The 22,091-nt window shown below is 51.3% G+C and overlaps 1 protein-coding gene across 1 annotated transcript in view; it reads right to left on the bottom strand.

Annotated features, from left to right (window-relative positions):
- Window positions 1–440: 440 nt before the first annotated feature.
- The window catches only part of MYCBP2 (MYC binding protein 2), a 121,312-nt gene continuing 99,661 nt past the window's right edge, over window positions 441–22,091 (bottom strand). The window contains 14 exon segments of the mRNA XM_061563890.1: window positions 441–1,505; window positions 1,507–1,589; window positions 2,040–2,205; window positions 2,428–2,535; window positions 2,743–2,952; window positions 3,602–3,709; window positions 4,065–4,253; window positions 5,315–5,421; window positions 7,052–7,187; window positions 8,233–8,361; window positions 13,481–13,582; window positions 14,221–14,340; window positions 18,720–18,813; window positions 20,840–21,153. Of these exon segments, the coding sequence (XP_061419874.1) occupies window positions 1,473–1,505; window positions 1,507–1,589; window positions 2,040–2,205; window positions 2,428–2,535; window positions 2,743–2,952; window positions 3,602–3,709; window positions 4,065–4,253; window positions 5,315–5,421; window positions 7,052–7,187; window positions 8,233–8,361; window positions 13,481–13,582; window positions 14,221–14,340; window positions 18,720–18,813; window positions 20,840–21,153 (1,899 nt within the window). The 3' untranslated portion in view covers window positions 441–1,472.

The following is a 22,091-nucleotide window of genomic DNA, read 5'->3' as shown; positions in this document are numbered from 1 at the left end:
TTAATCAGGACCGTGTGGCCACGTGCTGCCTCCGCACGCGAGGGAGTGGGGTAACATGGTGGCCTAACCCGACCCTCCCCCCCCCCAAGACTCCAACTTGACCCTGACCCCATCTGAACTCAATTCCCAAGCCGGCCAACACGACACCAAACTATTCATTCATTTTCCGTGTGATCCCCCCCCTCCACCACAACCCACCAGGCCTCGTCGGATTCGCAACGAGTTCTTCAACGTTCTCAGCTCCGTGCGCTATGCTGAGAGCCGACGTTACCCATCCGTGGGGGGCTGTAGGGCGGGGATGAGGATTTCGTTATAAGCGGTCATCTGAAAGCTGACCCCCCCCCTCCCGTCACTGCTGCCACGATTGCCATCGAGCACGTACACGAGTAGTGGATGTGTGCGTGTGTGTGTGTGTCGTTCCCAGCAGAGTCGCGGACAGGCATGGGTAACAGTTTTATTTTCGCAATATACCTGCGCACATTTGTACAAATGAGAAATTGATAAAGGTAGCAAGTAGTAGTAGGAGTATATAATTGCGTCGGCCGCCTGTGTCTGGTAAAGGAATTGTTATTTTAATCTTTAACTTTGGCAACCGGCCAACAGCGCAAAAACATAAGTCGTGGATCGTCGGAGAAAGGGGGGTCGTGGCTACGAGACACACGAGCAACGCCTGACCACGCCGTGAGTCGAAGTGCACTCAGACTCGAGAACGCAGATGGCTCAAATGAATCCGGTGAAATAAATCACAAGCTCATGAAACGCAGAGGGAGGAGGAAAAAAAACCCCACCACAGACGGAGATTTCGCTCTGAATGTCCAATAAATAAAAAGTCGTCTGGCTGTACGCCACTAGTGGAGGTTCGTACAGCGACTCCCCATGATCTTCCCATGATCCTCCCACTCTCGTCATCTCGTGCTCACCATCAAGAGACCGGTGGATGGTTCGAGCGGGGCATGGGGCACGGTGGTAACCCCGCAGCCACCATTCCCCACCGAAAACAAACCTCCGGCGCTGCTCCCGTTGCCTTTAAAATATTTCTCTCGCGCGAAATCACGTTCATTATCATCGTCGTCGTCATCATCATCACCACCTTAGTTTCTCACAGCCGCCCCATGGAAGGTAAAACCGCGCTCTCGCCGGACAGGCGGTAATCGCCCACGCGTGTGGTCATGGGCAGCGCTTTCCGTAAAATGAGAACAAGAAAGACGCCCAATAAAAATACCCAACGCGGGATCCGTCACACCAGCCTGGACCGCCACTCTCCAGTTAGCGGACAGACGGCCGGCCGGCTGACCGGCATCCACGATGAACCGGCGAGCGGGAGCCGCGCGCCACCCTCGGCGGCGTCTCTCCGTCTCAAGCCGGCGTGCTCTCTGTTGCGTCATTGTCGTCGTCGTCGTGGTCGCTGCCGTTGTTGTAGTGGCCGCCGCCGCTCTCTGCCATTGGGGGACGTCCCCGTTCGGACGCGCGCGTCAGAACGTGTGCGCGTTGCGGCACACGCCACAAGCCGAGGGCGAACTCCTCGCCCGTCGGGGGGTGCACCACGTGGAGGGGGCACTCGGAGCCCTCCAGCTGCTTCCCCTTGGGCCCTGCGAGGAGAGGGAGGGGAGAGACAGAGAGAGACGGGTTTAATCGGAGCGCCTAGTCCGCCGGGAGGCGCAGGGTTGGAAAGGGCTGCAGATAGAGGCATCGAGTTGAGATCAGAGGCTGAAGGGCACTGGATAGAGGGCAGCCAGCAGAGAATGGAGGGCAGAGACTATAATGGAGGGCAGATATTGGATGGCTAAAAGGAGAGGGGAGAGAGGAATGGTGGTAAACGGAGGAGTTTGGAGGACTAAAAGCAAAAGAGAGTAGAAGTAAAGGGCAGAAACCACAATAAAACTAAAATAATCGATAATCGTGACAATTCATCACCTGCATGTGCGAGGCCCGATCGCAAATCGCCAATATGAAACTCTTGCACGCGAGCGTGAGAGATCGTGCGGAGCGATGCCCCCGAGCGCACGACAGGAGCGCATCTTGGCGCGAGGTCAACGTACCGGCGGGGCATCGTGGCAGCTCCTCCTTGGGCACGCTGGTCATGCGCTGGAAGTCGTCGTGGCACGGGTTGCAGAAGTGCGTGGTGCCGAAACAGAAGAACACTGCCACGGAGCAGCAGTAGCGGCACTTGTACTCGAGGAAGTCCGTGCCGTGCTTGGGGCACATCTACAGGGGGCGACAAGATCAGCACGGCAAGTGAGGAGGCTTGGGCTGCGGTGTTGGTCGTGGTAAGGAGGGTTTGGATGTTGACTGTGGCGTGTAAGGAGGTGTGGCAAGGAGGTTTGGTGGCGATTGACGATGGTGTCAACCGTGGTTAGAAGGTTTGGCCTTAGGAGGTGGCGCCGTTAGCTGTGGCGAGTAATGAGGTTTAGGGCGTGGCGGGCGGACCTGTGCACGCGACACGTCGGAGCAGCCGCCACAGATGAGCTCGCGGGGGTCAAAGTCGTCCCCGTGCCCGGCATCCACGTCGCAGCGCGCTTCACCGCCAAAGTAGGCCTGGCAGGCAGGAAGACAGCCCAGCGGTCACACGCGGCGTGCGAGGGGCAAGCGCCGTGCGGAGAGAAACCCGTTACAAGAACGCGGACACTCCGGTTATGGCGTAGGGGTCCCGTCGCGGTGTTCGACAGAACCCGGGCATGCGTCGCTTAAACCCCCCCCCCCCCCCCCCCACACCACGCGCGAGCTCGCAGCATCGGTTTGAACCTTCTTGCACTTGTAGCAGACGTAGTAGGCGTAGCGGTTCATGGCGTAGCCGGCCGGGTCGCTGTAGAAGCGCGCGCCGGGCGTGCTGATGGCCTCGCTCTGGTGCAGGCCCTCGTACTCGAGCCGCATGAGCGCTTTCCTGCGCACGTCCTCGTACAGCTCTCCGATCGGCGCCAGCAGCTCCCGCAGCACAGGGTGGGCGATCTTGCTCTGTGCGCGCGCACGCAGAAACAGAATCACAATATTTACTTGTACCGGAGGAATCCGATGAGCTGTAAAGCTCTTTTTCAGAGAGAAACAAAGACGCTGCCCGCTGTGGCGAGGTGTTAACTACACCGCCACTACCTATAGACAGACAGATGTACACACACGCACACAAATATATACAAGAGACACACACACACAGAACACAGTGTGTATCGACTGAGAATCAAGGGAGAAGTCCTCACACCAAACAGTGGCGGTGGTGATGATGAGGCTGTGAGAGCCGTCCTCAGAAGTTAGGCATCAATTTTACAACAACTACGGGATCTAGCGTTAGGAAAAAAATCAATGACCGAGGTGCGGAAGAGGCATCACCGGCATCAGCCGTGATGATTCGACATTGACCCGCAGACGTCCACCCCCACCTTCCTCTGACATTAGCGGAGCAGGGGAAACGAAGCTGGCGGACGGACAAACCTTGCAGATGGGACCGAAACTACGGGAGGAGCTGGCAGAAGGAAGGAAGCGACAGTGAGCTGCGGTGGCATCGGACGGCATCGGCAACGATGACCTCTCAGGGCCTGAGCTTGACCTCGGCCTTCCGCCGACGTGCGCGGGGGTTGGCAAACGGAACGGGCGAGGCGGGCGGACTGACCTTGCAGATGGGGCAAAGCAGGAAGCCGAAGGTGATGCGTGGTCCCACCCAGCGGTTCTCGAGCACGCGCCGGCAGCAGTGCAGGTGGAACACGTGGGTGCACTCCAGCTGCGCCGGATTCACACGGGGTGGGGTGGGGGGGGGGGGGTGCGAGTGTGCGTGTGTACACACGTCCGCTCGGGTCAGCTAGGAGATGCAGACAGGAGGGACTGGAGATTTAGACAGGAGAGATGGCAGGCACAGGTAGAAATGGATGGAAGATGCAGACAGGAGAGAAGATCGATGCAGACAGGAAGAGACAGTAGGTACAAAGAGGAAGAGATGCGAGATGCAGAGAGCGGAGATTGGAAAAGCAGACGGCAGAGTCAGGAGAGATGCTAGGCACAGACAGAAGAGATGGGAGATGCAGAGAGAAGAGATAGGAGATGTGGACGTGGAGCTGAGGGGGGGGGTCGTCGTGTACCTGCACAGCCGGCGCGGCAGACAGCGCCTCGGTGAAGCACACCATGCACATGTCGTCTGCGTCCTGCTTGAGCCGGCTGCTCGCCTTGCTGCAGCCGTGCAGGCAGGGCAGGCACGCGCTCTCGTCGCGCACGCCACCACACGCGTGCCCGCAGCCGTGGGTCTTGACGCATGCCGTGCGCGCGTACTCCTGCGCACGCACGCACGCATCGGGGACGCGGCGACGTTGGCGCGTTGGCAGATAGCGCCGGGCAGTCCTACAAAATCCTCGGGGCAAACTCTCGCAGTTAACATTTCAACGACGTCTCGTTACGTATGGGGGCGTCATGTTTTGACGCTTGTGGTTTATTCGTGGAATATTTCTCCGTGAATTCTGTGGTTCTAATTATATCCTTGTTTATGGTGACAATGTGTTCAGGAGCTATTATATGCCAATGTCGAGGTCTGTGAGCCACGACGAGAGGGATTCAGAAGAGAGTGTGTAGTTTTGCTGTTGTAATGTGCACTGATAAAATAAAGATTTGATCGATTGAATGGAACGCCAATTAAAGACGTTTTCAGATCGCGTAGGAAAAACTCAAATGAAGTGGACTAAAAATGGAGTAGTCTCACGCTGGGTTTAGTTTAGCTATTCAACGTTGTTTATTTTCGTTTGTTGTTTATATCGTCTGTACTGCACTTCTATTTGATGACTGTAATCCTGATCTGTAATGACTTCCTTCATGAGTAATTATTTTCAAATGCCCCTTTGTTCTGGGCCTCGAGACGGCAGGCGTGGCGGTCTAAATGATAAAAGAAGATGACAACGCGGGGCACCATGACCAGTGAGGACTGATTTTAATAGTTCGGTAACGAACGCGTCGTGAACGGTGGGAGCGGTGACTCGGCCCAGCGGCAGAGCAGCTCGCCGCTCATTGTTGCAGAGGCTCGAATACAGCGGCCGCCCTAATTAATACCGCCGTGTGGAATAACCGTAAAAACACTACGCGGCGTCGTCTTGCTTCTCAGCGGACGTTAAGGATTCCATTATTACGTCGTTCTCAGGATCAGGCTGTCGTGTGCTGGGCATCACGGTCCAAATTCTCCAAGTTAGAAAAATGACCGGCAGATCACCCATTTGGGATTGTGCTGTTAAAACTTGGCAGGACCCTAATAAAACTAGAGTTGCCAGAATCGGCGAGTCTTTCCTGGGTAAAGAAACTGGAATCACAATAATAAAAATAACGCGTCCCAGTTATTGCAGCATCGCACCTGGCAGTCGGGGTCGGTGCAGACGCTCCCGACAGCCGAGAGCTCCGTGTTACTCCGCGAAGCGCAGAACCGGCAAGCCTCCACCATGCTGCTGGCCGAGGCCTTACCTGCTCAAGAGCACGCACGCACGCACCCGTCGATACACGGGGGCACGTCAATACGGAGGAAAGGTTACAACAAGAAATGTCAGACTCAACGCGGCGCAACCTCAATCATGGGAACCGCTCGATGAGGCCTCTGAGGCTCGTTACAACGCGAAGAGCAGCGCGCACAGAAAGTTGTGAACATTTGCCGGTTTGTCACCCACCACAGGAAGGTGGAGAGGTGAGTGGATGGGTGGGTGAGTGAGTGAATAAGTGGGTGAGTGGTTGAGAGGGTCGGTGAACGGATGCTTGGGTGGGTGAGTCAGTCGTTCAGTGAGCGGCTGGGTGAGTGGTCGGGGAGGTGGATGAGTGGATGACTGGATAGGCGAGTGTATGATGGTCGAGCAGGTGGACATGTGGGTGGGTGGATAAGAAAAGAAAAAGAGACGACTCTTGGAAAGATTGGATTTTAACAACGTCGGGGACTGTGAGCCGTAAAATAAAATAAAGCAAAACTAAAAATCAAAAGGCTGTCTGTGGGATACATCCAGAGAGCTGCCGCTCGATAACCCGGGGCTTGAGATAATCGGCGTTCTGCTCAGGAGCTCGGCACTAAATTACGGCAGACGCGAGCGAGCTCATTGCCTTTTGGTGGCAGCAGCATCGGCAGCATCAGCAGCCTGGCTGACAATTTCAGACTTTACTGTGAGAAACGAGGAGCAGGAGGCACCTCTGTAGAGCGACCTTGTTGAAAGATGGGGGGGGCATACAAAAAACTTCGGGCGGGGGGGGGGGGGGGTAAGGGGGGGCATGACACAGTTGCTGTTAAACACCACTGAAACAAATGTTAGACGCTAAGCGTAATGAGTAATGCTTATGAACTGCTTTTGTTTCTCTCTTGTACCAACATTTTTAAATCCTTTATATTAAGTTCGCTTGCTTGCTTGCTTAGGACCGCGCAAATCTTTCGGTCGTTTTTTAACCCACTTCCCGTGATCCAATCGAGCTGACATTTTGCACACGGACTCGTTGTGCGTGACAATGCATTTTCGTGAAGAAAAAAAATTCCAAATTTTACACTGTTTGGGGAATTTGTTTTAAAAATTTAATTACCAATTGTTTAATGCTGCCAGACAATCATCTGACCCATAGGTGGCAGCCATCTCAAGCCAGAGGACGAGAGGACTCTAGCCGCCACGCATATAAAGGATTTATAGTGAAAAACTTTGTTTTTACGGGTTATACTTGTTAGATCTGAGTATAGGAATTTAGGGGGGGGGGGGGGGGTTCAGCTCAAAGTACGGGCTGGCAGGAGGGAAGGCGATGTGGAGGGAGGGAAGGAGGGAGCAAGGCCATAGCTAAATATTTCACCACCCGGGGTCAGGTGCCAACCTCCCAACCCCCCTTCCCTCCCACCATGCAGAGTGTTGTCCTTTTGTTGTCCACGGTTGGGGACATACGGTGCAAAAGAAGTTCAACATACACCACCACCAGGGCCCCATCAATGTGAGCCACCAGCAACCACTGCCTACTTCGTTTACAACAATTTGGCTATCAATTCAGGTGGTGCTCCCCCTCCTCCACCCCTACCACTCAGGAGGGGTGCCCGGGACCTGCCCTGTCCTTGTTACAGCCCTGGGAGGGAGGGACATACCCGTAGTCTGCTCGCGGAATTCCACCATGGCCTTGAGTGTCTTGGAGTCGGCAAGCGCCATGAGCCAGAAGAGCTTCGTCCGACCGCATCCCTCGTGCAGGTCCACCTTGATCGCCTCTTCCTCCTCCTTGAAGACCTGCGCGACACAGGGGAAAGGACGCCGTTTTTCCGATGACGTGCCGCAGATCAGGAGTGCGTTTTTTAAAAAATAATTCACATGCTGAGGCCGGCCGGCTTGGCCCGCAAAGGTCAGAGCTATCAGCTGGCACCGCTGAGATCCTGAGATCACATTACGGAGAATAAAACTAGCCATCGTCCACTGTCAACTTATGTATTTGCGCCCACAAAACGAGTTCGATTTTCGTAAAGGACATTAGTTTGTGGCTAAATCTGTCTGCCCCGCTTTTTTCAGCTGCCCAACTTCTTTCTCCGCCCACTTTTGTTTCCCCCCTCCCCCCCACCTGCCAAGGATTCATGTACAGAATGAAACATCGGCCTCCTCTAGGGCGGAGAGGGAGACAAGAGGCTCGGCTGGGACAAAATTAAGAAAATAAATGGGCAGGCAGACAAATATACAGAGAGACACAACACCGACCGGATGGATAGGTTACGAACGTTGGGCTAACAGACAGGCAAGGCAGCTCACAGACAGGATGTACAGACACACCAGCACACGGATGGACAGACAAATAGGCAATAAAACAGTCACACAGAAAGACAGCCAGGCAGACATGAGGCAAAGTGGCATATGGATGAATGTATAGGTGGGCAGAAAATCAGAAAAGGCAGAGAGGCAAGGAGGATGGGCAGGCTGACAGAAAAACAGGCAGGCAGACAGACAAGAACACTCAGACAGACAGACAAGAACACAGTTATAATTAAAGGTAGGCAGACAGGACAGACAGACAATATAAACACACACACACAAGCAAAGCAGCAGACAGCCAATAACACAGACAGACTGACAAAGAGAGGCGTAGGGACAGACAGCCAGGCTAACCTAACACACACACGAAGAGATAGAAAACCAGGCAACACAATGTGCCCGAGCTCCCATCGTGAGGCACCATGGGAGGCAGGTGCCCAGGAGGGAGCCGGTAACACGGCGCGCGCGGTGTGACGCGGTTAATATCACGGTGTGGCGCGGTTAATATCGTGGTGAGCATGGTTATTGGCCGCACCTGTCTCTGGTGGGAGCGTGTGCGGCGGTGCAGATGCAGGAAGCGGTCGCAGTCGGCACACAGGTTCCCGCACGCACTGCAGTGGATGATGGCCGACGTCTCGCCGTCATCGTGGTTGTCGCACATTGGCTGTGGGGGAAAACGGATCGCTCACTCGTCCATTTGCCCGCTCACCCATTTGCCCGCTCGTGCATTTGCTCATTCATTCGTTCAAACACTCGTTCATTAGTTCACTCACGCGGTTACTCGCCCGCTTGATTGATCGCTCTCGCTCAATCGTTGCATTCTCCGTGAAGGCACCGCGCCTCGGCTAATGCCAGTTTCAACGAATTCTAAGAAAATCTATCTATATTACTTCCAATTGTGGCCTCGTTACATTGGCTCCCAGTTTGCTGCCGAGTAAATTTCAAGGTTCAGTTTTTGACTTTACAGCCATTTGTTAATCAACTACTGGGTGAGGGCTTCCCCATGCACCGTCAAGACATGTGGATTGTTTTTACCATACTTCACCATGCTGGTTAGTGCGGATTGAAGGGAGGCTAGGGACCGATTCAGATATCACTTACCACAGATGTTAGTCATGGCGAGAAATTGAACTTAGGTAGCCAAGTTCAGAGCGCAGTGAACTAACCACTGCGTCCCCACATCTCCCACACTTTTAACTTCAGGGCACTCGATGTTAAGCTCTCTTTAACATGACTCGACTCAAGTCACTTTCTATCGCAATCCAAGTGAAGAAGATTTTGTTTAACCAGGTGAGAACTCAAGATAACCAGGATACGAGTCTTATTTGCAAAAGTGACCTGAGGTCACCAAAACGACAAAGGTTAAAACAAATAAAATAAAGTACAGAAATAAAGCAAACAGAAATCAATGGATAAAAACAACCGCGTCACGTGAAAACATCGACAATACTGTACAAACATAAATCAACGTTAAATCATGAATTCCCTTTAGCGTAAGTCGGCTCAGGCAGATATTTTTTTTAATACAGGGACAATCAGGTTACAGAAACAGTGAATGGATAGTGGGTGACTATTATACGAATGTAAACAGACAAGGTCATATGATGTCAAACGCATCATTTAACCCGACCTCACGGTGCGCTGGGCGATCCAGACCTCCTCGTTTCGTCATGCACACGCTGTGGGAGACGGAACTACTTTGCGCCGAGTTCCTCACCATTGCAACTCCTCGCCAGACCTCATCGAGATCTGCCGATTTCGGCTCACAGTTTTAAATCTCACCTGAGAATTAATCCGCTTTGAGATGTATTTTTAATTATCGATTGTGCCTTTTGCGAAGCCTTCTTCGCAATATATTATCGCGACGCTTTTGCTGGTTTAATCGTTCACTCACCCGCCTATTGATCCCCTCGCTCGCTCCATGCACTCGCTTCTCCCCTATTCTGTCGCTCACTTGCGCTCACCCACTTGCTCGCTTGTCCCGTCCGCTAGCTCACTCACCCCAGCATGTTCGCTCACTCGCCCGACCATTTGTGTGCACGCTAACGACCTGCCGACCTGCCCGTGGGCCAGCGATGAATTGCCGAAGAGACGGGCAAACAAGCGCATTGCATGCGTTGGCATTTGTGTGTGCATGCACACATACACACACGAGTATGATGTACCTGTGTACGTGTGTGTCTGTGCGTGCGTGTGATGGGGAGCACCGGTGGTGCATCCGTCAACCATTGGAGTCGGTTAACCCATAATACCTGGGTCTAATTCGTGACCTGCCAGCGAATTTTTCACACTTCATGTGATGGCCTCAATGTTCACCTCGCACTGCATAAGCATTGTGGTGGTGATGTCACCACCACTTAGTGGCGAATGGCGGCCGCTGTTGCTGTTGTACTCACGGCTGTCATGTCTGCGATGAGTCGATAGCGTGAGTGTGCATCGAGGGGAGTGGTGGCATACCGATTAGTGCACTCTGCTACGACCCCTGCGATGGAAAGCCACGGCTAACACCAGCGTCGAGTGATATAAGAACTGGGCATGGGTCTTCTCCATAGGTCGATTCAGACCCAAGAAGCCATAGAAGGGGCCAGTTCGTGTGCTGGCTGTAACATTCTCTCATGTACTGTGCCTGCTTTAATAGATGCTCTCTAACAGCACTTGCCCCAACAGTCTTCGTAGTCAACAGAGGGGGACTTTGTCTGTGCGAGCATGCACTATTGTGTGTGTGTCTAATGGTGTAAGCTTGCACGTGTGCGGGCATGCACAAGTGCGTGTATGTTTGATCGCGTGTGCGCGTGTGCGCCCTTGATAAGGACGGTGGGGGAGTGATAGAGGGGGGCATGGGAAAAGGGAGGATGTGGTGGTGGTGGGGGGGAAGCACTGCCCATCAGACTCGTGCATGTAAGTGAATCTGCGCACAGCGTGACACGCTGATTTATTGTAATAACCAAAAATGAATAAAGAATTACGAATCGACCTTGATTTGTCCGAGTACGGAATTTGGGCTGCGAGGCAGCACAGCGGCGGGGAGTAATGAGACTCGGGGAGCGATTGCGCGCACGTGGGAGCGTGGGAGCGAGCGGATGAGCGTGCCGAGACAGCAATTGAGAGTGGAAGGGACAGAGTATTAGAGATGAAGGAAGGAGATGGGGAGACAGGGGGAGGTCGGTTGGAGATGTGAGGGTAGAGGGAGAAGAGACGGTGAGGAGGGAGTGTGTGGGGGCGGAAGATGGCAGAGACTGTGAGTGTGGGTGAGTAGGGGGTAAGGATATGATGATGAGACAGGAAGGAGGTGGGCGCTAGGGTTTAAGGGACAGTTTGGGAGAAGGGCGGGTAAGAGAAAGGGGTCTGACCAAATTACTCGGAATGCGACCAATCTTGACAGTTTTCGGAAGCTAAGCAGGTGTATGTGCGGAGCGGCGGTGCAGCGGTTTGTGCGCTGCGCTATGAACCCAGCTCGCCGAGTTTGATTCCCGCTCACAGCCACCAACATCAGTGACGATTATAATTATCTGAACCAGTCCTGGGCCTCCCAGAGGTCGACTTAGTCTCAAATGAGTACATGGTAAGGTGTCTCAACATCGCCACTAGGCAGACAAAGGCAGTCGGGCGTGATGCTAACCACCCACACCCTTCACGTGCCATCCTGGAAATTATAGGTGCTTGGACTTGTCTCAAAGTTTGTTGAGGCTATATGGGGGATCTTTGTTTTTGTTATTAGGGCTCCAAGCTCTTGCCTCGTATGCAATTTATTTATGTAAAATGTTCTGTGAGATATACAACAAAGCTGAAACCGTTTTTAATGATAGTTTTGCATGAATTATATTTTTTAGATGACATATTTATTTCCCAGCTGTATTTATTTTTATTTTCCCGGTTGTTTCATGTATTTCTTTCTGCACCGATATATTTTTGCATTGCGCAGAATTTTTTCCCCGTAAAAACTAGGTGTCCTTTGTACAATATGCTATGGTGACAGTTGACGTTCATACATTTATAAAAACAATAAATAATGCTCTTTATTTACCCACGAGAGCCTCACCCGAGTCTCAATACTCTTTTTTCCGAAGAGTCCTTCCTACGTTGTAAATTTGGTTATTTCCACTTATGAGTGTTTGGTAAGTGGAAGGCATTGGAGTACCTGGAGAAAACTCACACATAGAAGGGGATAATACACAAAACTCACAGATAAAATTCAAGAATCCAGAGTTGTACTGCTATCTCCTGGTCACCTTGCAACCCAGAATAACAATCTTTATCTATTATATAAAAGAGCCGGCGTTCCATTTGTCCGTCAACTAAATTATAAGAGCCTTTCAGAAGGCCTGAATCAAAAAGCCTACACACCCTACATACAATAGAGCCAATAGTATCTGCACACATTGGGGTGGGGGGGGGAAGAAGAGGACATCAGTGGAGGCGATGGGCGAGTCGCAGAGTGTAAAGAAGCCCTCCGCAGGTGCGAGAACAAGGCGGCCGTAGGTCGCATTATTCTAGTCTTACAAAACCTGGTATCCCCTGACAAACCTTCCAGCTACACACCAACAGATGCCGCTCTTTTATCAATCTACTGAAGGCCTCCCCATGCCATATTGGTCACCGGAAATAAATGACCATACTTCGCCACACTGGGCAATGCGGGTTGGGCAAGCATTAGCCGTTGAAACAGTGAAAAATACAAAATTGGGATTTAGCTTCACTGCCCTCTGCTGCCCACAACGTTGCCCCACAGCAACCTATAGCATCTGTTTTGCACGGTGTTCGCCCAGTCCAAGTACAATCCAGGCTCAAAGTTCCACTTCAAAGGTCGGGTGCATCGTGGGTACTTTGGTCATAGGCTCAGCCATACAATGAGCACGTACGTGCTTGCAAGACCGGGCGACTTGGTCGTATGTGCCAAGTCAAAGGTGAAATATGACAAAGCAACAATTGGCGGCAGGAAGGAGCAGGGAGGGTGAGGAGGGCAAGGAGAGAAGCTGGGAGAGTGATGCGTACGAAACAGGGCAGACCAAAGAGGTTAAAGAGAGAGGCAGGGAGAATGGGGCAGTGATTATTCGGGTCGGCGTGAGTAAGGGGGGTGCCGAGTGAGACGGAGCGTGGACGGGAGAGAGGGTAAAAGGAGAGGCCGCGAGTGGCGAGGAAGAGCGGAAGGAACAAGGAGATAAAGGGAGTCCGGGGGTGTGTGTGTGTGGGAGAGGTGGCGGTGGAGGTGAGCGTGGGAAATGAGTGACTGGAAGGGTGGACAGGGAGAGGTTTATAAAGACGAGGCCAGAGACGGGGAGGGGAGAGGGTGAAAAGGGCAAGGAGAGTGGCTGGGAGAATTTCTATGAGAAAAGGGGATGAAGACGATACAAGGAAATGCAGCAGAGACAGGGAGGAGAGAGACAGAGAGGGAGCACGTGGATTATGGCGGGGGGGAGGCGAGGGGGTGGGGTGGCAGGAAAGGAGCGGATCAGAGGGGAGGGTAGGAGGAATGAGTCTGCGAGATGGATGAAGATAAAACAAGGGGGAAGGAGGGAGGTGGTAGCAGGGCAAGTAGAGACAGTAGGAGCATTCGTAGCGCAGAGAGGTGAGAAAAAGAGGCAGGGCGCCGAGTGTACCAGGATGGTGATTAGCAGGTTCGTTAGGAGGTAAAGGTGAGCACTAGGGGGTAGGCAGGAGGACGAGCGAGGTTAAGAGGACAGACGGGGTGACACGCCAACAGGGTGGGTATCGGTGGAGGATGACGAAGAGGAGGGGAGAGAGAGAGAACGCGTGCGGGCGTTAATGAGGGATCGTGCCCTCACCATCTGCTTCTGCTGGCCGTCCTTGCTCATCCAGCGTCCGGACGACAGCCGATCCACGTGGTCTTGGTCGAGGACGCAGAGGGACGCCAGTGCCAGCCAGAGCTGCGCGCGTTTATCGCCGAGCAAAACAGGCATGACACGTGAACCCGATGACAACCGCAAGCTCCACTTTCGCACCACCAACACGCTGTAGACACATAACAAACACATCCCTCTGGGCACCCTTTCACAGGCTGCCCGGGAAAGTGCTGTAAGAAGATCAGGATGTAGTCAGCAACGCGCCCGGCCGAATTGGTTTTGCCTAGTGCTGAATGCACCGAGGGGAGGCCCAGCATAGGTTTGGATAATACTTACACGACTAATGTGAGCAGCAGCTGGGATTTTAAAGAAGTCTGCAGGTTCATAGCGTGCACATTCAAAAACACATATCCTCCCCCCCCCCACCCACAACGTGTGTATGGCACACAGCTTGGTGGCGCTGATGCACTGCTGCCATGAGAGCGGTGTGGCGCTGTGTGTTGTTGTATGGCGTAGCGTGGTGCTTTGCGGCGTACACCCGAGTGGCGTTGATGCACTGCTGTGGAAAGCAGAGTGGTGTGGTGCATCGCGTCGCTGCGCCGTGCGTTGCAGTGTGGCACACACACACGGGTGATGCTGATGCACGGCTGTGGAGAGCGGTGCGCTGCCGTGTGGCGCGGTGCGGTGCACTGTGTCGTGGTGCGGTGTAGTGCGGCACACACCCGGGTGGTGTTGATGCACTGCTGCGGAGAGCGGTGCTCCTCCTCCAGCTTGGTGAGAGCGATGATGGCCTCCGCGATGGCGTTCTTGGTGACGCGCGACCACGCCTCCGACAAGTGGCCCTGCCGGCGAGATTCGTGTTGTCGATTTTTGTCACATTTAAATAGGGCCCTACATTAATAATCACACCACTATTCAAAATTATTTATGCCTCGAGTGTCCTGGCTGGCTACTGGCTGGGCTCCTCACCACCCCATTAATAACTTGTTCGTGGCTGCGGGCCGTTGCCCCCGAAACTAGCTGGGTAACTGGTTACAGGGTCTTAAGGGTGGGGGGGGGGCATTGCATCCATGGCCCCCTCACTCCCCCACTGGATCCAGCATGACGGTCATACGATGATTGGAAAAACCCATTTGGAATTCTCACAGAGCAGCGATGGTAATGCTCATACTATTGCATCCTTTTGGCTACCTCATTTGTACCGTCTCTCCTACTTCATACAGTAGTCACATTTATTCCGTTTGTTTCGTCTGTACGGTCTCACCTGTACCATGCGTTGCATTTGTTTGTGTCTTGTTCTGTCTGTCAGTCCGTTTCATATCAATAGTGCTGATCGTATCATTTGTTCCATCATGTTCATTTCGATCACTCACCAACAGTATAAAACTGCATAAAATGTGCATGAATCAAAAACAACAGACTCCTTACACGCACGATTTGATGTGTATATATACACGTTTGTGAGAATAATGATACACTTGAAGAAATAACTCATCACTCGGCTAATCGGCAACACTGACAGCTGACGAGACTCGATCTGTTTGACTCCTTAAACACTTCTGAAAATTGCCTGTAAAACCTGTGAACTACCCGATAATTTAATTCTTCAGGCTGATAATTACCACTTCTTATGCACACCTGATAATTACACACTGAAGTGGATGTTCCTGTGCCCTTTGTGCAAATGCAAACAAAGGTGCGAAATGGTTATTGTGTTTGGAGAGAATCTCAATTATATTTAAAACACAAAAGCTCTTAGCCTTGTCCAGTCCACCAGCTCGAAATAACTAAATGCGTGGCCATTTTTGTCGATGAGAAACCAACTCCAAGAGTTGAGAAAAAGTGTCTCATCTCAACAGGCAGCGGTGAAACAATGACACAGCTCTAGGCCGGTTTAATTCTAGTTGGGACTCGTCAGTAAAAGTCCGACCATCAATGTTCGAATTCTGCCAGAAACCTCTGGGAGAAAGCCAGTGACCCAGTGCTTTGGTGGCAAGGTGAGGTGGATCACACGGAGATGTTGTGTAGCTCCCAAACCCGTTGTGGGGGAGGGGGGGTGCATCTGTGCAGACGTTTCGGCATTGGCCTCACGTTTTACACAGTGGGTTTTCTCCACGTGCTCTAGGGTTTCCTTCCACATCAAAGCAAAACACTCCTCGAAAAACAGACACAATTGGCCAAAACATTCTTGTGTACGAGGACCCTCCTGAAAATGGGTCTTAAGATTCAAAGAATAAAATAACGGTGTTGATAAAATGCAGGACTGCCATAGTGTCACTTTGCTGGATAAGAAAGATTACTGAAACTAAGAGTGGAACACTAAACTCTAACAACCTAACCATGGATCTGTGTTGTTGGAAATGAGAGCATCGCAGTCTTATCATCGTATCGTCACAGACAAAGCAAGGAGATAATAAATAACCCCGCTCCATTTCTAGCGCCCAGCACCGCTGGAAGAATATAGTCTAATCCGTTTATCTGTCAGCACACGCGCCAGTCCCTAACAAAAACCAACAAGCCGCCCCCGCTCACAGTAAATCAGAACATTACTCTTTCTCTCTCTCTCTCGCGCGTGCGCTCGCAACACTGCGTTGCGCACCGTTTAAGTTCGCAACGCTCTAATCGATACGGCGGCGATGGTGGCTGCCGTGGTGAAATAACGCGGCGGATAAAAACGGCACGCAATAAAAGAGCCGGGTTTTGATGCGCGCCCTGCGCTGCGTCGGTTGCGTCTGGAGACTTGAGGCACGGCTGAAGATTTAACTTGCTTCGGGTGACGGCTTTAGCGCCGTCTTTGCCAACAACACATCCGTGTTGTCACAGGAAGGCGGCCATGGTTCTCAAGTTTAAAGGCGAATGATGGACGAATGAATAGTGGACATCGAAGCACATGCACGGTCCTTATTCTCAATCCACTGCTTTATGGATGAGGGGCCTCCCTCCACACCGTGTGGGCCATGAAGGTTATTTGACCGTACTTCGCCAAGCTGTAAGTACGGGTTAGCGACAGATGGGACCATAGATGGACTATAGTATGGTACAACTAATTGATTTAGTTTCACTGCCCTCCAATGACAATGTAACCCCACGGCAATCTACAATAGCTGTTTTATGCATGGTGAAAAGCCCATCCAAGCACTATCCAGGATCAAAGCCTGTTTAGCTTCTGAGATCTTTCGAGATCGGGCGGATTCAGAGTGATTTTGTCATATATCCATTTTGGTACCAACCAGTCCCTTAAACGATAGCGCAAAACCTCCTTCCTGTCTCATCATCACATCCTCCTTACCAGGCACATCGAACAACTGTCAATGATTCAGAATAAGAAGAGCTACAATTCGTGCAGGGCACAAGGAGCAGAGGGAGACCGGGGTTGAGGTGGGTGTGAAACAAGATCCGAAAACAGTTGATGGTAATTGCAGAAGAGGCACAGAAGAGACACGCACACACACTCATAAGAGAGAAAAATCCGAGCAGCCGACCGTGTGCACGAGTGGTAGTTTTTGGCTTAGAAGCAGCAGCAAAATCAATAACAATGATAATTTGAAATATATTGAAATTCACACAACTGCCAAGATGTATCTCGAGATAACAATAATGATGAACAATCACTCAATTTATGGTTATTGTCCAATCTCCAGGTCAGGTGATGGCTCTCTCAAAAACAAACTTGAAATTCGAGAGGGGATTTTTTGTTCTAATTTTTGTATACTGCTTATCGTTTTACTACTTTTTTTATTCTTGAGTTGTAAACAGAAAGCAATAACATCTTTCAAATAAATCAGCCGGGCGGTGGTTCCGATGGCTACTATGCACGTGGCCTGTAAAGTGAGGGTTGGTGGATTGCACAGATGTTGTGATACTCCCTTCCCGTAGGTGTCGAGGAGGTGCCCATACCCCTGGATTGCCATGAGAAGGCAGTACAGCAAAATGTGGAACGAACATAATCTGTCCCTTTTTAATGGGATACTGCGTTGCCCCCTCGCATGCATGGGTTTTTTCTGGGCACTCCGGTTTGCTCCCACATGTGAATACTCATGAATTGGCTGACATGACCTTAACATAAAGAGGATGGCAGAGCTTAGGCAACTGTTGGTGCTGGCTCCTCACCGTCTGGCTGCTACTTTTCCCATTCGTCTGTGGTTCCTCCTCACACGCCTCTCAGTCGTTCTCTCTCGTCGAGAGTGAGCTGATTATATACGGCGCGTTACAAGTGGAAATTATTATCGTCTGTTCCTAATTGTCGTAACGGCGTAGCATTTTCATTGCTGTAGAGTCGTGAAAACTGTTACTGTAATTGTTTTAATGCCGTGTAAACATTTCCACGAATCAAGATTATTACGTTAATTTACTTGACAAAAAAAAATGGTTTTGGGTTGCGCTGGCGCACACTCACTTAATTATAATTTACAAAAACAACAACGTTGTTTCATTTATACATCTACCCCTAAAACACAGAAACCTCGCGATGCGTCTAGCAATCCAACTGTAATATTCAGCAACTATAAACAAGACAAATTGGAGGAGATCAAACCTTTGCATTTGTTCACACACCGATTACACGAGATAATATCCACACTTATTACTTGAATCGTTTTTTTCCCCTCACCAATTGAGCGTTTCCGCATTGCATCACAATATGAAGAAATTTCCCCCTGGGAGTTTTCTCTGCGAGCAGCGCACCACCTTGCGTCAGATAATGACCCCACAAGACGACACCACGCAACTTCTCAAAAAATGTTTACCTTCGTATTTTCATCAAGTCTTCCCCCTGGACCCACGTGGTGTGGAGAGGCCCTTATCCAGCCATAGACTGACACAAGGGCTCTACATACATATATATGTCCTATTCTGCAATTGTGTCAGGTTGTGCCGTCATTATTCTGCACTGTGACCATGATGTTCTGTACCGTGCGATGTGTGTCTCGTGTGTGTCGTGTGTGTTCAACAACATCAAAGGACTGGGGAGGAGTGACGAGCAGCAGAGCGCCGGGCAGCTAAAACACAGCAGGCTGGCACAGCTGGAAGCACAGGTGGTACACATCTGCTGGTTATATCTGTGAACTCAAAACACCTGGGTCCGTCACATGACATACGTCACCTCCTGTCAGCGAGTGTTCCACACTTAATGTGATGGCCACCTAGCCCTGCATAAGCCCTGTGGTGGTGGTGGTGATGTCACCGCCACTTAGTGGCGAATAGCAGCAATTATTGTACTCACGGCTGCCATGTCTGTGATGAGTCGCATGATGACCTCGGCGATCTGGGGAGGGGTGCTGCCCTTGAGCCACCAGTGGTGCTCCGGACGCTGGGAGCTGTGGAGAGAGATTGGCAGAGCTCCGTCACAATGAGCAGACCAACATCTTTGCGTCCGAAACAAAAGGACTGGGGCACCACCCAGAACGCATTCCAACAGCCGCATTACTTGACTAACTGTCTATGGATGACTGGAGATAATACTGGTAGGAACCTCCTGGTTACACCAGCCCACAGGGGATTATTGTGTCCGTCCGTCGTGCAGGGAGGGGCTGGGTGGGGAGGGAGGGGCTGGGTGGGGAGGAGAGGGTGGGGAGGGGCTGGGTGGGGAGGGTGGGGAGGGGCTGGGTGGGGAGGGGCTGAGTGGGGGGGGTGGGGCTGGGTGGGGAGGGGCTGGTCACCCCATGGTGCCCTTATAAAACTCAACGTTTAACCTACTTACGCCGGCTTGTGCCCGCCCTCAAAGTCGGGCATATTTGCGGAATATACCACGCCGCCGTTGACCCTGGCGATTGACCGAGCAACCCAACGTTCCTACCAGCTCCCTCCGCAGGAATGTGTTTCTGCTGCTGTTGGAATGTATGATGGGTTCTATTTCCTTCCCGTACTCCCCTCGAAGCTAAACCCACCATGACTCTGGGATATTTTACACTGACGAGGAAGCCTACGAATCCCTGTCATTGAAACGTCTTATTCATTAAACTGTAGGCAGGTGCACCCCCAGTGGAAATGGGGTTACGTGTCAATCAGTTTAGCCCGCAATTCGGTACAAGGTCATCTGTCCACCTTTTTTGATAAAAGAGAAATACTCATTACATTATACGGTATTGGACGTACTCAGACGAACTGACTTATTATCTACACTGGGATGTTGATGATGCATTCGGTTTCATGTACATGTCAACCCTTTGACTTATTCCATTAAAAATACATCTTCTCAAACTATAATTACTTGCATTATGCAGATACACTTGAAATGCTGACTGTGAGCTTGCCTGATTACTGGAACTGCTTGGTAATTATTGTACAGTACAAGCAATACGTGGGAGGGAGATAATTGATTTACGTAAATGAAACGTGACTCACGCGTCATGGCAGTGCATTGGATTGCGCAGAGGTAGAATTAATCCATCCTTAAAAGCTAATAAAGGACCTTCGTCAATACGCTATTAAATATTAAACGTGTAACGATTCAGCCATTCAAATCTTCAATAAATCGTTACCAAAGGGGGAGAGTTACAATTCAATTCTGATTCGAAACAATTTTTTTAAAAATTGACAACCGATCGTTATAAACCAACTAGCGGTCTTGTTTGCGTTCTTTCAAGTTTTGTTTCATGTCACAAGATGTCCATTAGAAATTCCCAGACAGCGATGCATCACCCTGTGTTAGAATCAAAATCTTTATTTATACTGGAGGAATCCGATGAGCTTTAAAACTCTTTTTCACAACAGATGTCCAGTTAGACAACGGCCCCTGGCAGTAGACATTTACTTAACTTACACGGCTCTGAATCGCGCAATTTAACGTCTCAAAGTGCCGAACGTGACCAGTTGGCGATAATGGGGGGAAGAGGCATGGCGAGGGAAGGGGGAAGAGAGCGTGGGATTTTATGCACAGACGTTGGTTCCATGGCTGAGACCATCAACTCACTTCCACTTGAGAATCCTGTTGAATGACAACTTCGTACACGGGTCTCTGTGAGTAAATGGGTCTCTAAGCAAGCCAATGGGTCTCTTTGTTAGTCTAATGCTCTTCACGTGTATGCTTATCGAAACAAGTCGATGGGTCTTCAAAGGAGTTTATGGGTCTCTATGTATGTCTTATGGATCTCTACGTGAGCTGACGAGTCTCGATGCAAGGCAAGAGTGACACAGCGCTGAGACATCCACTGAATACACTTGAAAACCCCGTTTAATCAGTTTGGCGACAGGAGCAGCGGATTCAAACGCCGGCTCCCACTCAATATTTCCGGCTCAGCTTCTCTGACCACCCCCTGTCCCCCTCCCCTACCTGGCACCGCCGAGCTACCCAGTCACCACACCCCCCCCACTCCCCCAACAAGAACAGCATCCACCACCTACTTGGGATGGAAAGCGGACGACAGAGTGACCGTCGCGATGCCCCGTCCGACGCCCGGCCCCAGCGACCCTCCGCTGGCCGCCACGGCAGCACCACCACCGCTGCCACCACCACCCTTGGCCTTGAGCTGCACGGTGAGGGCCTTGGCGATGCAGCCAAGGAAGACGTCGAGGATGCAGACGCGTGGGTGGTCCCAACCCTCCGACGAGTGGATGATCTCGCTGATGTCGGCTGGCGGGAGCGAGCGAACGCCTAGCACGCTCGCCAGCCGGCTGGGAGGCACCTCGGGCAACACGCGCCGCAGTAGGGAGGCCACCTGGACGGAGAGAAGGATTTGCGACTCAATTAAGAACTCAGAACATAGTATTTAGGTTGTTTTTTTGTTAAATGTTGTGGTGAATGGGAGGCAGGGGGTGGGAAGGGTCACGTGATGCCCGTTATGATTCAGAGAGCGGACTGTGAGCTAAAGAGCCAATGAGGAATCAAGCGTTTGCACTCGCTCTGGTATCGATTCGCCTGCTCTGAGGGCACGGTTGTGGGCCCAAAACGCCAAACGGCCAGCAACAAATAGCTCGACTGAAGGCGTAATGGACGAGAATGAATACATTTCTTGAATTGAGCAAAGTTACAAAATTTTGGTGGGTAAAAAAACGATTACGAGAGATAATTCCAAAGTGGTGCAATCTGAGGAAAAGTCGCAGAATAGAGAAGAGGTTTGACTCGCAGCGTGGTGGTGGTGGTGGGTGGGTGGTGGTTGACCACAGTGTGGATAAGACGAAGCAGCCAGTCCTCAGCATGGGTGGAGGAATCAATGAGGCAAATTCACGAGAACTGTAACCATGGCCGTAGTGACAGAGGAGCGACAAGGAAGCAACCTGACCGCCAGTGAGGGAGCGATTTGAGTGAATCATTAACCAGTGCGTGTCTGGTTAAATGTTGAACCAGAGTGGTGCTCATTTCATTTGATGTCCCTGAGTCAGGGGGGCCAATAACTCCAAAAGGAGTTAATTTCCACAAAGTGGTTTCTCATTTTATTGACCATAGATTGGAATTTGAAGTAGGATCCCCCCACTTAGCAGGTTTGAGCCTGGCTAGTACTTGATTAAGAGAGTGCCTGGGAATATCAGGTGTCGTGCGCTTGGGCGGTGAGGTAGGAAGGAGATGGCGGTACAACAATGGATTCTTGCATCCATCTGTGTTGATCTTTGAGCATTAGTCATCCTGTACTTGTGTGTTTCCCCGGGTAACCCGAGT

The sequence above is a fragment of the Lethenteron reissneri genome, chromosome 32 (assembly GCF_015708825.2).
Source record: "Lethenteron reissneri isolate LAM-NWPU_2019-01 chromosome 32, ASM1570882v1, whole genome shotgun sequence".
Taxonomy (NCBI): domain Eukaryota; kingdom Metazoa; phylum Chordata; class Hyperoartia; order Petromyzontiformes; family Petromyzontidae; genus Lethenteron; species Lethenteron reissneri.
Note: the sequence above shows the minus strand (reverse complement) of the source record. Positions and strands in the feature narration are given on the sequence as shown.